At 38.0% G+C, this 18,855-nt stretch overlaps 2 protein-coding genes and 1 non-coding gene across 5 annotated transcripts in view; 2 read left to right on the top strand and 1 right to left on the bottom strand.

Moving 5' to 3' along the window:
* The window catches only part of HSPBAP1 (HSPB1 associated protein 1), a 60,876-nt gene that overhangs the window by 20,026 nt on the left and 21,995 nt on the right, over positions 1-18,855 (top strand). For all 3 annotated transcript variants that reach the window (XM_039240677.1, XM_039240679.1, XM_039240678.1), the window contains one exon: positions 8,701-8,882. In XM_039240677.1, coding sequence (XP_039096608.1) covers positions 8,701-8,882 — 182 coding nt within the window. The remainder of the gene's footprint in view (positions 1-8,700; positions 8,883-18,855) is intronic.
* On the bottom strand, positions 3,578-5,208 carry LOC120237360 (non-histone chromosomal protein HMG-17-like). Its single transcript, XM_039240610.1, has 2 exons — positions 5,162-5,208; positions 3,578-3,893 (listed from the first exon to the last, which is right to left on the bottom strand). Exons 1-2 carry the CDS (start codon positions 5,206-5,208, stop codon positions 3,578-3,580), a joined length of 363 nt encoding a protein of 120 aa, XP_039096541.1.
* On the top strand, positions 8,010-8,113 carry LOC120237404. Its single transcript, XR_005529940.1, has one exon. It is a non-coding gene; the product is annotated as a U6 spliceosomal RNA (small nuclear RNA).

Genomic DNA, 18,855 nt, shown 5'->3' with positions numbered 1-18,855 from the left:
TTGCAACTACACGTGGATGGAACTAGAGAATATTATGCTAAGTGAAATTAGTCAGAGAAAGACAAATATCGTATGACTTCACTCATATGTGGAGTTTAAGATACAAAACAGATGAACATAGGGGAAGGGAAGCAAAAATAATATAAAACAGGGAGGGGGGTAAAACATAAGAGACTCTTAAATACGAAGAACAAACAGAGGGTTGCTGGAGGGGTTGTGGGGGGGGATGGACTAAATGGGTAAGGGGCATTAAGGAATCTACTCCTGAAATCATTATTGCACTATAGCTAACTAACTTGGATGTAAATTAAAAAATAAATTAATTTTTAAAAAATGGCTACCTAATATTTTGTTGTATGATAGTATCATAAGACTATAGTGAGCATCTTTGAAAATAAATCTTGTTCAAGTTTCTGATTATTTCTCTAGGATAGATTCCTGGAAGACGAATGACTGGGTCAAAGGGTATGAACATTATCACCAGTAGCAGCACTATGTGTGAACCTTCTTACACCAGAAACCTCTGAGTCACCCGATTGCCTCTCTAAGTGGCATCTGGTGACCCTGTGACCTACACCCTAAATATGCAGCATCCACCTGCTTCTTTTTCCCCTTAGCCATCCTCTAGGCAGGGTCACCCTGCTCTGTCTCACTTCCATAGCTCCAGTAGCCTCAGCCATAGTCCCTCTGAACCCTCTACCCTTCCCACCCAGTCCTTTCTTCATACTGAAACCAGAGACAGTTTTTTTTTTTTTTTTAATTTATTTCTGAGAGAGAGAGAGAGAGAGTGTGAGCAGGGGAGAGTCAGAGAGAGAGAGGGACACAGAATCCCAGACAGGCCTCAGGCTCTGAGCTGTCAGCACAGAGCTGGACACGGGGCTCGAACCCACGAACCATGAGATCATGACCTGAGCCGAAGTTGGACGCCCAACCAACCGAGCCACCCAGGCGCCCTGAGACAATTTTTAAGAAAATAAATCTCATCCTATTTCTCTGCTTAAAACTCTTAAATGGCTTCCCATTTCTCTTAGGCTAAAGGCTAAAACTGTGATGTAGAAGTCTGTTTGCTTCATCAGCTTAATCTCTCTCCCTGAGCTCAGGCCAAACATTTGTTTTTAGTTTTTGTATTTCCAGAGATTTGCTTCTCATTTCTTCAGGGCCTCTGCATGTGGAGGCCAGCCATTGTTTCCTCCTTTCCCATTTTCTCTTATTGCAGCTTTACTAGGTTAACTCGTCTTCTTCCTCCAGATCTTAGCTCAAATATCAGTTTCTCATAGAAGACTTTCCTGACCACATTGCGTCTGCCTTCCAAGTCAGGTGCAGCTACTCAGTTATCTCAGAGCACCTTGTATTTCCCAGTAGCATTTAGCTCAGTTAGAATTACATGGCTAGTTGTGCAAGTAATTAACCGTTTAAAGTTTCTCTTCCCCTCAAGAAGACCACCTTTGAGTACCAGGGTGAGAGATCACCATGAGCTGAGCTGAGCACTGAATGGGCACTCAGGTCTGTGTAGTAAAAGAATGAAAGGCCTTTGGTACTTTTGGCAAAGTTCTTTGCAGAAAAGTGGTTTCCATTTACCGTCCTTTCAGAACATGAGAGAGTGTGTTTTGCTACTCTTTACCCAAACTGAGATTTCTTTAAAAAAAAAAAAAAACAACCTGATATTTTTATGTAGTCAAATCAATTAATATCTCATTAACCTTTATTCCTGTTTTATTTACTTAGAAATTCCTTCTGTATCTGTATCTTGATCCTTCTGTATCTATATCTTAAAAATAGATATATTCCATTATTTTCTTTTTCCTAATATTTTCTTCTGATATTTTGATTTTCTTTTTACATTTTACTCTTTACCCTTTCCATATTTATTTTGACATATGGTGTTCACTGACTTTTTTAGTTAAGTTGGAAATAACAGTACCTTTTATTTCAGTACCATTTACTGAATAATCCTTTTTTTTCCTACTTACTTTGAAATCATCTTTATTATATTACTGTATTCTTATAAATGCCAGCATTTGCTATTGGACCATGTGTCAAGCTATAAGTTTTTATAGACAGTTTTTAAGGCAATGAACATTTTTAAAATGCTATTTTAGTAACTGATACATATTGTAATTTTTGAAAGAACAAATCATCCTCCCTAATTACTCTTATTTCTCAGTATTTTCTTAGATGTTATTGAATTTTATTCCTCTAAATGAATTTTAGAGTTAAATAATGTACTCACAGGGGCGCATGGGTGGCTCAGTTGGTTAGGCTTCCGACTTCAGCTCAGGTCATGATCTCGTGGTTCGTGGGTTCGAGCCCCGCATCGGGCTCTGTGCTGACAGCTTGGAGTCTGGAGGCTACCTCAGATTCTATGTCTCCCTCTGTCTCTCTGCCCCCCGCCCCATGCTCTGTCTCTGTCTCTAAAAAATAAATAAACATTAAAATTTTTTTAAAATAATATACTCATATTAAATAGATCCTGTTGGAATCTTAAATGAAAATTCATTAAGCGCTATAAGTTAATTCAGAAAGAATCTACCTTGTGATAATACCATATCTTCCTATACACAAAAACATGTTATTTTCACCTATCAAGTTTATTTCATCTCTCGTAAAAAGATTTGGGGTTCATATACATATATAAATTTCTTAAAATATTATAAATATAAACTTTTTATAGCTGTTATGAAGGAAATTATTTTTACCTGTTGTATTTTTCTAACTAATTGTGACTGGTAGATTTAAAATGGCCATTTAGTTTTTTATGTTTTTTTTTTCCCAAGCCAAACTGTATCCAGCTTTATTAAAGATACTTTTTATAAACAATGATGGTATTTCAGGCAGGACATGGGCAGACAATCATTAACAGTATACAACAACTTTCAAACTCCCTTCTTCAATGACTACCAAAATCAGAAAGCCACTATCAAACCCAACGAAGTTTTCATTTGATGCTCTGAACAGGGACAGTTTAGAGTGAGGGTTGACATTTCACATTTAGGATGTTGTTTAACAACTTTTCACGAGCCGACCCTGACTTTCAGGAAATGAACTGAAAATGACAGAATTATCAATCTGAAGTTCCACAAGCTATAAAAGGAACTCTTTTGAGGGATGCCATCTCCATGGTGACACTGTAAAGTCCAGATTGCCTGACATACTGGGAATCATTTCATGGGGTCAGGTTCCAACAGGTCTCTGGGTTTAAGGGAGTCAAGTCTATGTTGAAGGCAGAGGGAGAAAAGGACATAAAAAATGAATTTTAGATTTTCCACACCACAAGGCATTTGTGCCCAGGTGGCTAATGTGTGTCAACATCAAGGAATGGCTCCTCCTGGGAACCAAGAGGAAGTTTCTCAGAACTAGAAGGGAATGGTGTTTTTCCCCTTGTATCAATCTAGCTTCGCAGATATTCTCATAGTGACATATGCCCTTCCCCCAAAACAACAATGAAGTGTTCTGTGTGCTAACAACATAGCTTTAAAAAAAAGTAAAACAGAATTCTGCATTTTTATAAAACTTGATAAAAAATAGTATTTCAGACTACAGTCACCAGAAGTACACAGTTATCAAAAATGCACACACTTCACTCGGCATCTCCATCACCTTCAGCTTTCTGTGCCTGGTCTGTTTTGGCATCTCCATTTTCTGCTGGGCTATTTCCATCCTTGCCAGCATCAGCTTTCCCCTTTTTCCATTCGGGTACCTTCTCTCCCTTCTTTGCAGGGGCCTTTTTAGGTTTGGACTCTGGCTTTGGAGGAGCAGGTTTAGCAGATAACCTTGCAGATCTTCTCTGTGGCTCGTCCTTCACCTTGGCTTTATGTCCTTTAGCATCCCCTTCAGCCTTTCTCTTGGGCGTGGTGGTGACGGCGGCGGGATGCGGGGATTCAGCAGCGCACAGGCTTTGGCCGGTCCAGGGGTCGTTCTCTCCTCCTCTTCTTCACACTGCTCTGTATGTTTATTTTTTATCCAGCCATTTATTAGTGTGTGTAGTTCTTTAGTTTATTCTTGTGGATTTTCTAGGAAGACAGGCATCTGATCTTATAAGCAATGATAACTTTGTTTTCTTCCTATTGAATATATATTTTTTCCCTTTTAGTTGCAGGAATGGCATTTATTTATTGATTGATTGATTGATTGATTGAACCAATTTTTTAAATTGAAATTTTAGTTTACATACAGTGCAATATTGGTTTCAGGAGTAGAATTCGGTGATTCATCACTTCTATACAACACCCAGTACTCATCACAAGTGCCTTCCTTTGTATCCATCACATGTCTAGCCCATCTCCCACTCACCTCCCTCCATCAACCCATAGTTTGATCTCTGTTGTTAAGAGTCTCTTGTGGTTGGTCAAATATATTTCTTATTTTTGTTTTAGGTCTTGGTTTGAGTTTTTCTAGAATGCCTGAGGTAATAGTATTAGTAATTATACTTGGAATTTTATTTATATCTTAGTTTATTTTAGGAAGCACATAATGATATCTCGTAGGTCTTTGAAACCATTCTGGATCTAATTCATTTGCCAACATACATGCTCAGTGGCAATACTGTACCTTAACTGACAATAATTTGGCAAAACAACTGTAGAAAGAATCCTAAACAGTAGGGGGTACAATGATGATCGAAAGTCCTGCTCGGTACCTGCATTCCATGCAGTGTTTGTTGCTTATAAAATGATGAAATCTAACAAAATGGAGAAATACTTGTTTCCCTGCTCTGCAAAAAATATTTTAGGACTCCATTTTATGAAAGTAAAAGCAAACTCAACTTACACACTACTTCAAAATCCTGAGCTCAGTTGAGCTACTTCTTACCTAATGCTTTGATAGTTAAGTGGGATGAAAATTGCAGCTGCCTAGGCTACTTCAACATGCAATGAAAGAACAATAATAATAAAGTTGTAAAGGAATAATTGCATTGCAAAAAAATAAACTAAGAAAAACAGCTGTACTACCCAGAAAGAAATTGTCATAACAGAATGAAAACAGTACCTTTGGTGCTACTACTTCCTAGAAGGAAAAAATCACAAGAATTTTGAAATCAGTATGTAAATGGAAAAGTCTGTCGTTTCCATTCATTCCATTCATAGTAATTTTCTCCTGACATTAACAGTTCTCACATGTAATTTTTTTCACTTTTGGGTTTTCATTTTTTAAAGTATAGTACTTGCTGTGACAGAACAAAGTCCCCAGGTAAGGCTGCAATGCAGACATGCCTGTGAAAACTGGCCTTAACCCTGAAGTCCTACTCTATACCCCCAGGGGCAAATGTCTCAAGTAATAGCTTTAATATTGAGTTCAATCAATTGGATTAAATTTTATGAAGTGAAAATTCATAAGACAGTGTAATGTCTTTAAGGCTTCCATTGGAGCTTACTGAAATGATTGTAAAATGACTCCTATTTCCCAGCACCATGCAGCTTTCTCACTACATGGGTTTTTGTTTGTTAAAAGAACTCTGTGTATTCCTATGTTGTTGGGATAAATTTTTTTTAAGTTGGACAATTTTTAATGTTTATTTTTAATTTTTAAAATTTACATCCAAGTTAATTAGCATACAGCGCAATAATGATTTCATGAGTAGAATCCAGTGATTCATCCCCTACATGTAACACCCAGTGCTCATCCCAACAAGTATCCTCTTTAATGCCCCTTGCTCATTTAGCCCAACCCCCCTCCCACAACCCCTCCCACCACCCTCAGTTTGTTCTCTGTATTTAACAGTCTCTTATGTTTTGTTCCCCTCCCTGTTTTTATATTATTTTTGCTTCCATTCCATTATGTTAATCTGTTTTGTTTAAATTCCACATATGAGTGAAGTCATATGATTTTTGTCTTTCTCTGACTAATTCCACTTAGCATAATGCCCTCTAGTTCCATGTTTTTTGATTGCCAAGTAATACTCTATTGTATATATACATCAAATCTTCTTTATCCATTCGTCCATTGGTGGACATTTGGGCTCTTTCCATACTTTGGTTATTGTTGATAGTGCTGCTATACACATTGGGGTGCATGTGCCCCTTTGAAACAGCACCGCTGTATCCCTTGAATAAATACCTAGTAGTGCAATTGCTGGGTCAGAGGGTAGTTCTATTTTTAATTTTTTGAGGAACCTCCGTACTGTTTTCCAGAGTGGCTGCATCAGTTTGCATTCCCACCAGCAGTGCAAAAGACATTCTCTTTCTCTGTATCCTCACCAACATCTGTTATTGCCTGAGTTGTTAATGTTAGCCATTCTGACAGGTGTGAGGGGTACCTTAATGTGGTTTGGTTTGTATTTTCTGGATGATGAGTGATCTTGAGCATTTTTTCATGTGTTGGTTGGCCATCTGGGTATCTTCTTTGGAAAGGTATCTATTCATGTCTTTTGCCCATTTCTTCACTGGATTATTTGTTTTTGGGGTGTTGAGTTTGAGAAGTTCTTTATAGATTTTGGATACTAAGCCTTTATGTGATATGTCATTTGCAAATATATTCTCCCATTTTTTTTTAATGTTTATTTTTTGAGGGAGAGACAACTGGGGAGGGGCAGAGAAAGAGGGAGGCAGAAGATTCAGTGATGTGGGACTTCAACCCACGAACTGTGAGATCATGACCTGAGCCAAAGTCAGACACTTAACCAGCTGAGCCAGGTACCCATAGGGTAAATTCTTAATGATGATGTTGATAATATTAAGCGTGTGTATACATACACACACACACACACACACACACACACACACTGACAAGTTACTGAGTGGCAAGCACTGTTCTCAGTCCTTCTCAAAACTTGTCAAATTTTAAAGGTTTTTAAATATGCAGATTTTAATCTTTTAGATAAATGTACTATTGTAAAGTTTTCCTACTTCTCCAAGTCAGGTGACAAGTTGATGAAGTAGAATTAGGATGACTCCTAGACACACACTCTCCCCTCTAGTCTTTGCCATTCTGAGGTTATAGGAAAAAGAGAGGTTGGGGAGAGAAGGATGGTCAAGGTAATCCTAAGTAGTTCAGGCAGAAACAGAGGGAAAAGTTAAAGGGGTTGAAAGAAGAGTTTGAATGCCTTTCTCCTCTTTTTCTAATTTGACTAACTTTTGAAGGGCCCCAAGTAAATATAAGAATCAGAATTAGTACCTAACTGTTAACTGAGAATCTACTATGTTTCAGACATTGTGCTGATTTACACACAGTAGATCTATATCTCTTGAAAGGATTTCATGCTGATCATAATCACATTTCTTGAATATTAATTTCCCAATGTGCATTTAAAATATTCTGCTTGTTGGGGCACCTGGGTGGCTTAGTCAGTTAAGCATCCAACTCTTGATTTTGGCTCAGGTCATGATCTCATAGTTCGTAGGTTCAAGCCCTGCGTGGGGCTCTATATTGGCATGGAGCTTGCTTGAGATTTTTCTCTCTCCGTCTCTGTCTGCCCCCCACTTGCTCACACTCACTTGTAGTCTCTCTCTCAAAATAAATAATAAATAAAATTTTAAAAAAATATTCTCGTTACAAAAAAATTCATGAATTCTTTTCATGAAAAATTTTATATAATGTTTGAACTATTTAGAAGAATAGTTCTTATATAAATGAGTCACATCCATAAATGGACAGACAATAGATTTCTCTTTAAGCTTTCCTCATCAACCCTCTTCTCTGTGTCTTTGCCTTTTCCTGTGTGTCTGTGGCACAAAATTTGCATTTAGTTATGTCATGCCCCAAATTTCCTATTATTCTGGTTAAAGCTTTATCTTTGTCTAAATATATTATCAACTCAAGAGTATTACCTATCTCTTTTATGTTCCCACAAGCCTGATCTAATTACAAATTAGGAACTTAATAAGTGATTCTGAGATGAGTTAATGAATAAATGAACAGACGTTAAGTTTGCCATTGGCCATTTAATAATTCTGAGGAGCTATGTATGATATATGTGCAGTAGTATAAAGTCAAAATTTTCAAAAGACCATTTTTTGTTATTGCCTTTTTTCCGTTTTAATCTGAAGAAGTGGTTCTCAAATTTTTTGGCCTCAGGATCCCTTTGCCAATTCCCTTTGTTGAGTTCTCCAATGCAGAGAAGATTGGCATGACTCCTGCATAGGATGACATGCAACTTCATGAAACATTCCATATCTTTTGCAATGTTTGGAAAAACAATAAATGCTGTACCTTTAAAAAAAATTATTGACTTCCCCAATGAGCTTTTGTCAATGTGGTTTATATCTAGTGATACTTACCATATTAAAATTAAAACTTAGACATTTTAAAAATACAAGAACATAACCACATATTGTACTAGCTATCTCTGTAGTGACATCAACTAAGGTTTACTAAGCTAGAAAACTCTACCATACACTCGTGAGAGAATGGAAATGAAAAACGTCAGAGTATTTTTGTGAAAATAGTTTAGACCTCACAGATCCCTGAAATGGTCTTGGAAGATTAATAATCTAAAGTATACCACTGGATTACTAAATCAGGCTATACTAAGTGTAGTCTTTAATCTTGAGGTGAAAACCTTGTTTTTCGCCTTTATGTTAAACCATGATATTGTGAGTGTTGTAAATGGTTCTAATTATATCACAAGCACAAAATTAATTTTTAATTAATGTTAAATGCTAATTAACATTTTTTCGATTGAAACTGTCTTCATTTTAAAAAAAACAACAATATTTAGAAACAGTGTTTAGTATACATTTAAGATTGGGCTCTCTTACATTGCAGTTCCCCAGTTTGAAACCACATGTGGTTATGTAGAAGCTACACTTGAAGAGTTTCTGACCTGGAACTGTGACCAGTCTCCTCTTTCTGGACCTTTTAGAGATTATGATCATTCCCAATTCTGGGCTTATGCGGACTATAAATATTTTGTCAGCTTATTTGATGACAAGACAGATATTTTCGAGGTAAGTCAATACATTCCTTTCAATCATGGTAATAATTTATTCTTGCGAAAAGATCACAAATTAGAATCTCTCTGATAACTTTTTCCTGCGCTTTTTCTCTCCAGAGTAATCAAGGTGAGTCTTAAGCATTTTATCCACTCAGACTAAAAGAGTTGCTCAGGAGAAGGGTAATGTTTGGCTCCCGCAGATGAGCAGCCTTGTCACGATTTTCCTACTCGCCGGACTTCTCACACACCCTCTCATTCAACTTTAAATGATGCCTGAGCTGGTTTGGAGTACACAGAAGCATAGAATGTGTATAGAACTTCATTTCCTCCTGACCTACATAGATGTTTTTATTCTGTTAGTGAGGCAGATGGAAGTACAGTACCGAGTGTTACATGAAGAAGTGTTGCCAAAATCCTGAAAGCGTTTCCAGACTGCCACTGCGTCCTTCCCGGCCTGCCCTCAGGGGGCAGGTGCTGGTGTATGGCCTGAGGCAGAGTGCTCGGCTCCTGGTTTTTGAGTGCAGAAGTCCTTGCAGAAGTAAGAATGTGGAAATTCTTTGTCAGGTGTCGACATTACTGGCAGCAGAGTTTGCAAACTGCCATATCCTTTTAAATGATTTCTACCTCCAGCTGCTAGCTTACTTTGTGGGGTGATTTTGCAAATTCTTTGTTCTGTCTGTGTGTGTGTCTTAGGCATGAGGCAGGATTGGGAGTAGTTCCAGGAAGCTGTTTGGATGACTGCCTTGCCCACAGTCAGGTCAGGGCTCCAGAGTCCTTTATCCTGCCCCTAATCCTTTGTTCAGAGAGGTATTTTGCTATCACAGCAGGCTATCATACCCCTTCTGCCCCCTCCCCCCAGCTCCCTGGACTCCTCTCTTCCTGACCATCACCATCAGGACTTTCCTCTCAAATAGGCTGATAGTCCTGGATCTTTAACCCTGGAACATTTAGATATCGTAGTTAACTTCTAGAGTCTTTTATTATATTTCTTGTACCGTCACTCACCCTGTAGATTAAGATTACTACTTTTTGCTCCATATTTCAGGTAAAATATTGTGTAATGACAGTATTTATCAAGTACTTCTTGTACTTGGTGCTTTCCTAAGTGCTTTACATTTGTAATCATCACAGTAACTCTATGATATAATTTTCCCTGTTTTAAGAAAAAAGAGGCACAAAAACTCAACCTTTTCTGAAATTCTACAGCTAAGAAAAGATTAACCCAAACAGTCTGTCCTCCAAGCTTTAAGTGCTGCTGTGTATGCATACACAGGGTCTGAATAAATTTAGTTCTTTAGGGACCCCATAGATGGGGTTAAGAACTTCCGTTCTGCTGAGTCTGGGCCCTCTCTGCCTTGTGTGAATCTCTCATCTAACCCCATCAATTGTTCTGCCTCAGCCCAGGCATGACAGCACTGGGCAGACATGTGTCTTGTCCATTAAGTGTGCATATAAAAGGCCTTTTAGTAGTGTGCTGGAATTCTAATTGAGCCCTTAAAATATAAAAACTGATGTTTTTAGTTGAGTGAGTTTTCTGTCAGCTCACATTATGGTGATTAATTCTCTGGATTAAAATAGGCAAATCTGCTATGAACAACCAAGTTCTTTATGATTATATCTTTTTTATCTCAGATATTTCTGAGCACCAAGTCTTCTTACATCCCAGGTACCTAAGTTGTTTTCCTTTTACCACTCTTAATTCATTCAGTCATCAAGTCTTACAACTTACTGTTTCAAGCTTTCTTCCATCTGTCATAAAATGGTGGGTAGTTAAACGTTAAAATGGGTAAATTTAGGGGTACCTGGGTAGCTCAGTCAGTTAAGCATCCAACTTTGGCTCAGGTGATGATCTCACAGCTCGTGGGTTTGAGCCCAATGCCAGGCTCTGTGCTGATGGCTCAGAACCTGGAGCCTGCTTCAGATTCTGTCTGTCTCTTTCTTTCTCTCTCTCTCTAAAAGAAGTAAACATTAAAAAAATTTAATGGGTAAATTTTAAAAATCTTTATTAATTCATTTAAAATAAAATCGTTATATATGAACATAATAACATTCTTATAAAAATAACTATATTTAAGGGGCACCTGTGTGGCTTAGTCAGTTAAGAGGTCTGACTCTTGATCTCCGCTCAGGTCATGTTCTCATGGTTCATGGGATTGAATTCCACTTTGGGCTCTGCGCTGACAGCATGGAGCCTGCTTGGTATTCTCTGTCTCCCTTTCTCTCTCTCTGCCCCTTCCCCCTCCCTTCCTCCCTCCCTCCCTTTTTCTCTCTACCTCTCTCTCAAGATAAATAAACTTAAAAAAAAAAAGGAAAAGAACTATATTTAATAATTTTTTAATGTTATAAGAAGAGTTGGCTTGGGGGTTCTGGGGGGCTTAGTTGGTGGAACATCCAGTTCTTAATTTTGGCGCAGGTCATTATCTCATGGTTTGTGGAATTGCACACCCCTGTGTCAGGCTCAGTGCTGACAGTATGAAGCCTGCTCTGGATTCTCTTTCTCTCTCCCCATCTCTCTCTCTGCCTGTCCCCTGGATGTGTGTGCATGCTTGCTCTCTCTCTCAAAATACATAAATAAACTTAAAAAGAAAAAAAGCTCTCAAGCTCATTTGTTTCAGGATACCAGTTTCCAAAAATCATTTTCATTCTGTTCAAATATTTTCTAATTTCCCTTGTGAGGTATTGTTTGTCTTATGGATTATTTAGAAGTATAATGTTTAGTTTCCAAATATCTGAGGATTATCTTTCTGTTGTTGATTTCTATTTAAATCCATTTAAATTTAGATCTTTTGTGGTCAGAGAACATATTTTATATGAGTTTAGTCCTTTGAAATTTATCATAAACTGCCCATAATATAGTCATTCGTGACTAGTTTTCCAAGTGCACTTGAAAATAATGTATATTCTGCTATTACTGTGTTTCAGAAATATCAATTATGTCACATTGATTGTTTAAGACTCCTGTATGCTTATTGATTTTCTATATACTTGTTCTGCCCATTATATAGAGAGAGATATGGAAATTCCCAACTATAATTGTATATATGTTTCTTTTACAGTTCAGGTTGGTCAGTTTTTGCATCATGTATTCTGAAATTGTTATTAAGTTCATTTGCATTTAGGATTACTATGTCCACTTTAATGGATTGATCTTTTATTATGATGCAATGATCCTCTTTCTCCTGGGTTTTTCCTTAATTTGAAGTCTACTTTCTTTAGTTTGCCTTTGGATAGTGTTAGCATGAAAAAGGAATACTTACTATATGATTCCATTTATATAAAATTGTAGAACTTGCAAACAAATTTATAGTGGTCAAAAAGGATCAAGAAGAGGGAAGTAGAGATAAATGGGTTATTAAGGGTCACAGGGAAACTTGTCAAAATATTTGTCATCTTGATTGTAGCAACGGTTTCTCAATATGTACATAATGTAAAAATTCCTCAAATTGTACACTTGAAATATATGCTGTTTATTGGGCATTAACTATACCTCAATAAAGCTGTTTTAAAAACAAAAGCTACAGTGCTAGTAGTACATTTTGGTTCCACTGTCTTGACACTAACAGTTTTATTCATGATTGTTTTTTGTGCCATCAACGCAAATGTCAGCACAGTGAAATAAGCAAATAACGTCCTAATAGTATTATGAGCATAATTTCAACCTCACAAATCCTTTGAAATGGTCTCAGTGACTTCCAAGGGGTGTGTGGACCACCTTAAGAACTTCTGATTTACAATATCAGTTCTGATATTATACTCTTTATTCCTCTACTGCTGACTTCTCTAATCAATTCTAAAACAGTTTCTCCTGAAAATACATTCCAAGTCATGCTCCAGATTAAATACAGAAATATATTAATCATGTTCACAAACATTTTGTGACTTAAAATTATATAAGGAGAGCATTTAAGACTCCCTAGTATGACTGACATGATCTGTGCCCTTGGCATATGTCCCTGTTGTCTCCTCACTTAGTCCTGGACTACTATGTTCTCTGTCATTTTCTGACCTCTGCTTATTCTCTTCTCAATTTCTGCCTATTGCAATTCAACTTTTAAGGCCCAGCTCAGAATCAGTCTTGGCTATGAAGATTTCTCATCTACTGTACCCACAACCATCCAACTGTTGGCTTCTTCATCCCTATATGTTTTATTTGGATTGTTATTTAAATGACATAGAGTGTTTGTGTCTTGTTCCTCTAACAATATAAGCTCTTTGGACACAGGGACTATGTTCAATAACTTTTTATTCCCCTGACCTGCTAATATAGTGCTGAATATATAATTTGGTATTTGAGTGATTACAGAAGACTATTTCTTTTCCTACTCTAACCTTTTCTTGTTTTGATTGTTCTTTGGTTTTAGCATCTTTCAGGGAATGTTTTAACTTATACCCCTAGTTTCACCTTTGTCAAATTTTTTGTGGCTTCTAATCAATTGTAGCATTTGTCAATCTTGATAAGAAATTCTTAGCTCTCTCTTCAGCCTTCTAGTTTTATAAGTTTTACCTATAGATTCTAAAGTTTCCATCTATTGACCCTTTTTTTCACAAATTAAAATTATCCACTGAAAAATATATAATATTTATACTGATAAATATACTGGTAAATATACTGATATGATTGGAAAATATCCTCTAGAGTGGCCAACAATTATGATTCTGACACCTAAGTGACTTATATGTATGGCAAATGAAATTAGTCCCCTTAGTTTTTAGTTATACATCATGTCATTGACTAAGGTAAGTAAAACTTTATTTGGAATATTTTATTCTCTACTTCCCAAGAAAGATAGGGAATTTGTGACATTACCACATAAAATTTCTTTATCTCTGACTTACTAAGTAAGAATGGCAGGTGTTACCTTTTTTAATTATCAGTAAGTATCATCATAATTGAAGCTAGTCAGAATCAACATTAGGGCGACTAGGTGGCTCAGTTGAGTGGCCCACTCTTTTTTTTTTTAACGTTTTACTTATTTTTGAGACAGAACATGTGTGGGGGAGGGGTAGAGAGAGAGGGCCACACAGGATCCAAAGCAGGCTCCAGACTATGAGCTGTCAGCACAGAGCCCGACATGGGGCTCAAACCCATGAATCACGAGATCATGACCTAAGCTGAAGTCAGATGCTTAACTGACTGAACCATCTAGCCACCCCAAGTGGCCCATTCTTGATTTCAGCTCAGGTTGGGATCCCAGGGTCATGGGATCAAGCCCTATATCAGGCTCTGTGCTGAACATGGAGCCTAACTAAGATTCTCTCTCTCCCTCTCTTTCTCTCTCCTCTTCTGCCCCTCTCCCCTGCTTGTGCTCTCTCTTTCTCTTTTTCTATAAAAACAAAAAAACATATAGCAAAAGGATCTTGCCCCAAAAAGGTTTCCCAGATAGATTCCATTTTATGTTGTGATTCAGATTAGCTGCCGAGAGTCAGGAGCTATGTTAAGTCCCTAGGACAGCAGAATCCCAAAGTGCAATACATGGAAAATTAGTTCCACCCTGTCTTGGACTTTGTAACATAGTTAGAGTAGACTGAAATTTAGTCAGGTGGTTTAGTAATCATTAAAGGGGTTTGATGGCCAGTGATGTTTTCTGATGAGACTAATTGGAATGTAAGAATTTATCCAAGCCTATCTGTGGGTAGAGTTAACTACCCCTTTCCTGTTTATGCTACCTAAGGTAATTTTCCTAAGGAAAAAAGAGCCTTAAGTTCTTGCTAATTTATAATGTCCTTTTAAGGGGCTGTTTAAATTTTAAATTGATTTATTCCTTGTAAGTTTTATATAGTAATAATAGTTAATTGTGTTGTTTTAGTTTCATTTCTGTTGTTTTGAACAATAACTGGACTTTTTTCTTCTTTTCAGACATAAAACTCATTATGTGTAGTCAGCTTTTCTTATTTTTTATCTAGGCACAGAGAATTAATAGAATGACAGAACTTTTTATGTGACAGATCGAGTCAAATCAACCATGGCCATGAGCCACCCGAACAGCATGGTATGGGAATAAGAACAAATATTTGGGGGTATTCTCAGAGCCTAGAGCTTACAGCAGCTAGCTCATACTGAATCTGGGCTTTGAGAACACACTCAAAATATACTGTCTTTTAGAACAAAACAACTTAAGAATGAATTATCTTTTGGTAATCGTTTTACATAGTAGACTAAAAAAAAGCCACTATTGGGGCGCCTGGGTGGCTTAGTCGGTTAAGTGTCCGACTTTTGCTTAGGTCATGATCTCGCAGTTTGTGAGTTCGAGCCCCGCGTCTGGCTCTGTGCTGACTGCCAGCTCAGAGCCCGGAGCCTATTTCAGAGTCTGTATCTCCTTCTCTCTCTGACCCTCCCCTGCTCATGCTGTCTCTCTCTCTCTCCTAGAAATAAATAAAAATATTTTTTTAAAAAAGCTACTATTCTATATTATAAGCATCTTATCAATTTTCTTCAGTTATTTGGTTAAAACTAAAATTATGGAAGATTTGGTTACTTGTGAAATGGTGTCTGACACTGGAATAATTATATAACTTGTTAATTGAAACAGGTTTAGGAATTACTCAGGTTCAGCATAAAAATAGATCTAGTTGCTGGGCCACCTGGGTGGCTCAGTTAGTTAAGCATCCGACTTCTGCTCGGGTCATGATATCTCAGTTTGTGGTTTGAACCTCGCATCAGGCTTTCTGCTGTCAACAATGGAGCCTGCTACAGATACTTTGTCTCCCTCTTTCTCTGCCCCCCAACTTGCATTCTCTCTCTCAAAAATAAACATTTAAAAAAAAAAAAAGATCTAGTTACCTAGATCAGTAACTCCAACAATTTTGAGCATTTGTTGGACTCACTATATTAGGCATTGGAGATGCCAACTTGAATAAGATAAAAGACTTGGCTCCCTTGGGACTTAATTTTTTTTAATCAAAGTTTATTTATTTTGAGAGAGAGAGAACATGACCGGGGCGAGGGGGGGCGGGGAGGTTGGGCAGAGAGAGAGAATCCCAAGCAGGGTCTGTGCTGTCAGTGTAAAGCCCAATGCAGGACTTGAACTCATTAACTGCGAGATCATGACCTGAGCCAAAATCAAGAGTCAAATGCTTAACGTACTGAGGCCCCCAGGCACCCCAAATTTCAACTATTCTTGACCTCTTAATTTATTGTACCATCATGTGATAGTGATAGAAACTGCGTGTGGCTTTTTTTTTTTTTTTTGGTTTATTTTTTTTGTTTCAGGTTGGTGTCTCCAACTAGATTGTAAAGTTCTCAATACAATAACAGAGATGTTTATATCGCACATTTTTTGAGTCTCCCTCTGTGATTAGCATATTCCATGTTATCAATCAGCGTTTGTTGATTTGAGTAGATGTGCCCTGATTTTCAACTCTTCTCAGCTCTTGCATTCCCTTTATGATCCTGAAGTACAATTTGTAAATGATATCATTACCTATCCATGTAATTTATATTTATTTATTTATTTTTTTAATGTTTTATTTATTTGTAGGAGAGAGAGAGAGAGAGAGAGAGACAGCGTGAGCAGGGGAGGGTCAGAGAGAGAGGGAGACACAGAATCTGAAGCAGACTCCAGGCTTTGAGCTGTCAGTACAGAGCCTGACACAGGGCTTGAACTCATGAACCATGAGATCATGATCATGACCTGAGTCAAAGTTGGACACCTAACCGACTGAGCCACCCAGCCACAACCCCCCTTTTTTTAACGTTTATTCATTTTTGAGAGACAATTTGCATGCAATTTTTAAAAAGATTGTTAAAGTGCCTAACCTATGACATAAAAATGAATGTTAAAGGAAGTGATTTATAATAAAACAACATATGTTTGGTATTTTAATGCTCAGTGACTATACTAGAAGACATAATGAAGTAGCCAAATCAGGTATGTAATTAAGTAGACCATCTCTAAAACCAATATGCCATCATTTTGCATAGATATCATATTCCATTTACTCCAGCAACCAAGGCCAGCCCCGACGCACACTGTGATCCGTGATATTCCTCATCTGACGTTGCAGACCATGACGGGGTTTGCTACGTTCTCTGTGAGGCTCACCAAATGACTGTAGTCCGTTGCTGTGTGTTAGAACTGCTTAGATTTGGGCATTGGAGTGGGATGACCAAGGAATACTAGGACCATACCCACTAGATCTATATTTGCCCAAGAGAAAAAATTCCAGAGAAAAACAGAATAGTAAGTGTTCTAGCCAGTAAAAAACAAAAGTACCAAAGCTGAGGACAGATAAATGTAGAAACTAGGTTTAAACTTTGCTATGTGTTCCACTCAGTTGCTGGAGCTAGTGAGGTAAATAAGTGGTGAAAAGATAGAAAATAATTGTAAAATGTGAGTGGTTATATATTCATTCTACAGCCCTGGTCCCCTTTTTTCAGGGATTTCATATTCTAGTGGAGAAGACAAACAAGTCTAACCAGTAATGGCCAGTTGTCCTAACTGTTATGAAGTAAACAAAAATGGGCCCAAATCAAGAGCAACAGGAGAGGGACTTACTTTACATAGGGTAAGTTGGGAAGCTTTATCCGAGGAGGTGATATTTAAGGTGATTCCTGAAAGATGAGAAGCTATGGGGCGCCTGGGTGTCTCAGTCGGTTAAGCATCCGACTTTGGCTCAGGTCATGATCTTGTGGTTCGTGAGTTCATGTTGGGCTCTGTGCTGACAGCTCGGAGTCTGGAGCCTGCTTCAGATTCTGTGTCTCCTTCCCTCTCTGCACCTCCCCCGCTCGTGCTCTGTCTTTCTCTGTCTCTCAATAAATAAATAGATGTTAAATAAAAGATGAGAAGCTAGCCATGTGAAGGGAGGGTCAGGAGCTTTCTAGATGCAGAGTGAAGAGCATATGCAAAATCCTTGAAAAAGGGAAAAGTTTACTTTAGGGGGTAAAAAGAAAGAAGGCAATTGTGACTGAAGCCTGGCTAACAAGATGCAGAGGTTTAGAAGGTGTCAGAGAGGTGAGAGGGGCCTGGTCACACAGGCCCTCAAATGAAGGCATTTGGACCTAATTCTAAGTGCAAAGCGAATGAATGAGTGTTAGGTTCTAACATTTTAAAAAGATCGCTCTTGCTATAGTAAGAAGAATGGATCAGAGGCAAAGAGTCAACATTCTGTGAGGAGAGACCAAAAGAATGACTAAGTTGTATAAGGGGGTGTAGAAGGGTTTAAAGAAGTGACATTTACATTGGGCCCTCCAAGAGAAGTGTGAATTGGGGTGTGGAAGAGCTAGGAGACCAGTCAGGCAGAGGGAACAGCTGGAGCAGAGGCAGGGAGGTGTGTGTGTGGTCCATACCAGGAAAGCTGATTGGCTTTATTAAACAGATCAGGCAGCATCCCATCTAGGAAGTAGAGGGGAAAGCTACCAAATGGAAGGTTTTTATAGGAAGGAAGGTGGGGCAAGAAGTTATTAACAAAGGTAAAACAAAAAAGGATTGTTTCTGGTAAGATCACCTTTCCTTAGTGGGAAGGGCTGGGGTTTTATGATGCAGATTACCTCGGCTTCCTTTTGTGTGGGGTGGTTGGAGATGGTCCATGTGACAGATTACCACCCTGGTGCTGACCAGAAAATTCCTGACTGATTAGTTAAAACTACATTTCTGGGGGAGGCTGAAACTGCAACTAGGTTAAATATTAAGCCCTGGTTTGGTGACATGGCCTGGAATAAGTGATTCCATCTTGGGCCAGTGGTTTTCATTTTCTTCTTTTTTTTTTTTCATTTTATTTTATTTTATTTATTTATTTTTATAGTTTATTGTCAAGTTGGTTTACATATAACACCCAGTTATATGTAAACCAGTGCTCATCCCAACACCCAGTGCTCATCCCAACAAATGCCCTCCTTCATGCCCCCCACCCCCCCTCAGCCCTCATTGTTCTCAGCATTCAAGAGTCTCTCATGGTTTGCCTCCCTCCCTCTCCCCAACTATTTTCTTCTTCTCCCACTTCATCCTACATTAAGTTCCTTCTAATCCACCTATATGTGCAAACATATG

The sequence above is a fragment of the Hyaena hyaena genome, unplaced genomic scaffold (genome assembly GCF_003009895.1).
Source record: "Hyaena hyaena isolate Hyena2069 unplaced genomic scaffold, ASM300989v1 scaffold_180, whole genome shotgun sequence".
Classification (NCBI taxonomy): domain Eukaryota; kingdom Metazoa; phylum Chordata; class Mammalia; order Carnivora; family Hyaenidae; genus Hyaena; species Hyaena hyaena.
The sequence above is the reverse complement of the archived record's forward strand: the minus strand, read 5'-3'. Positions and strand labels throughout refer to the sequence as shown.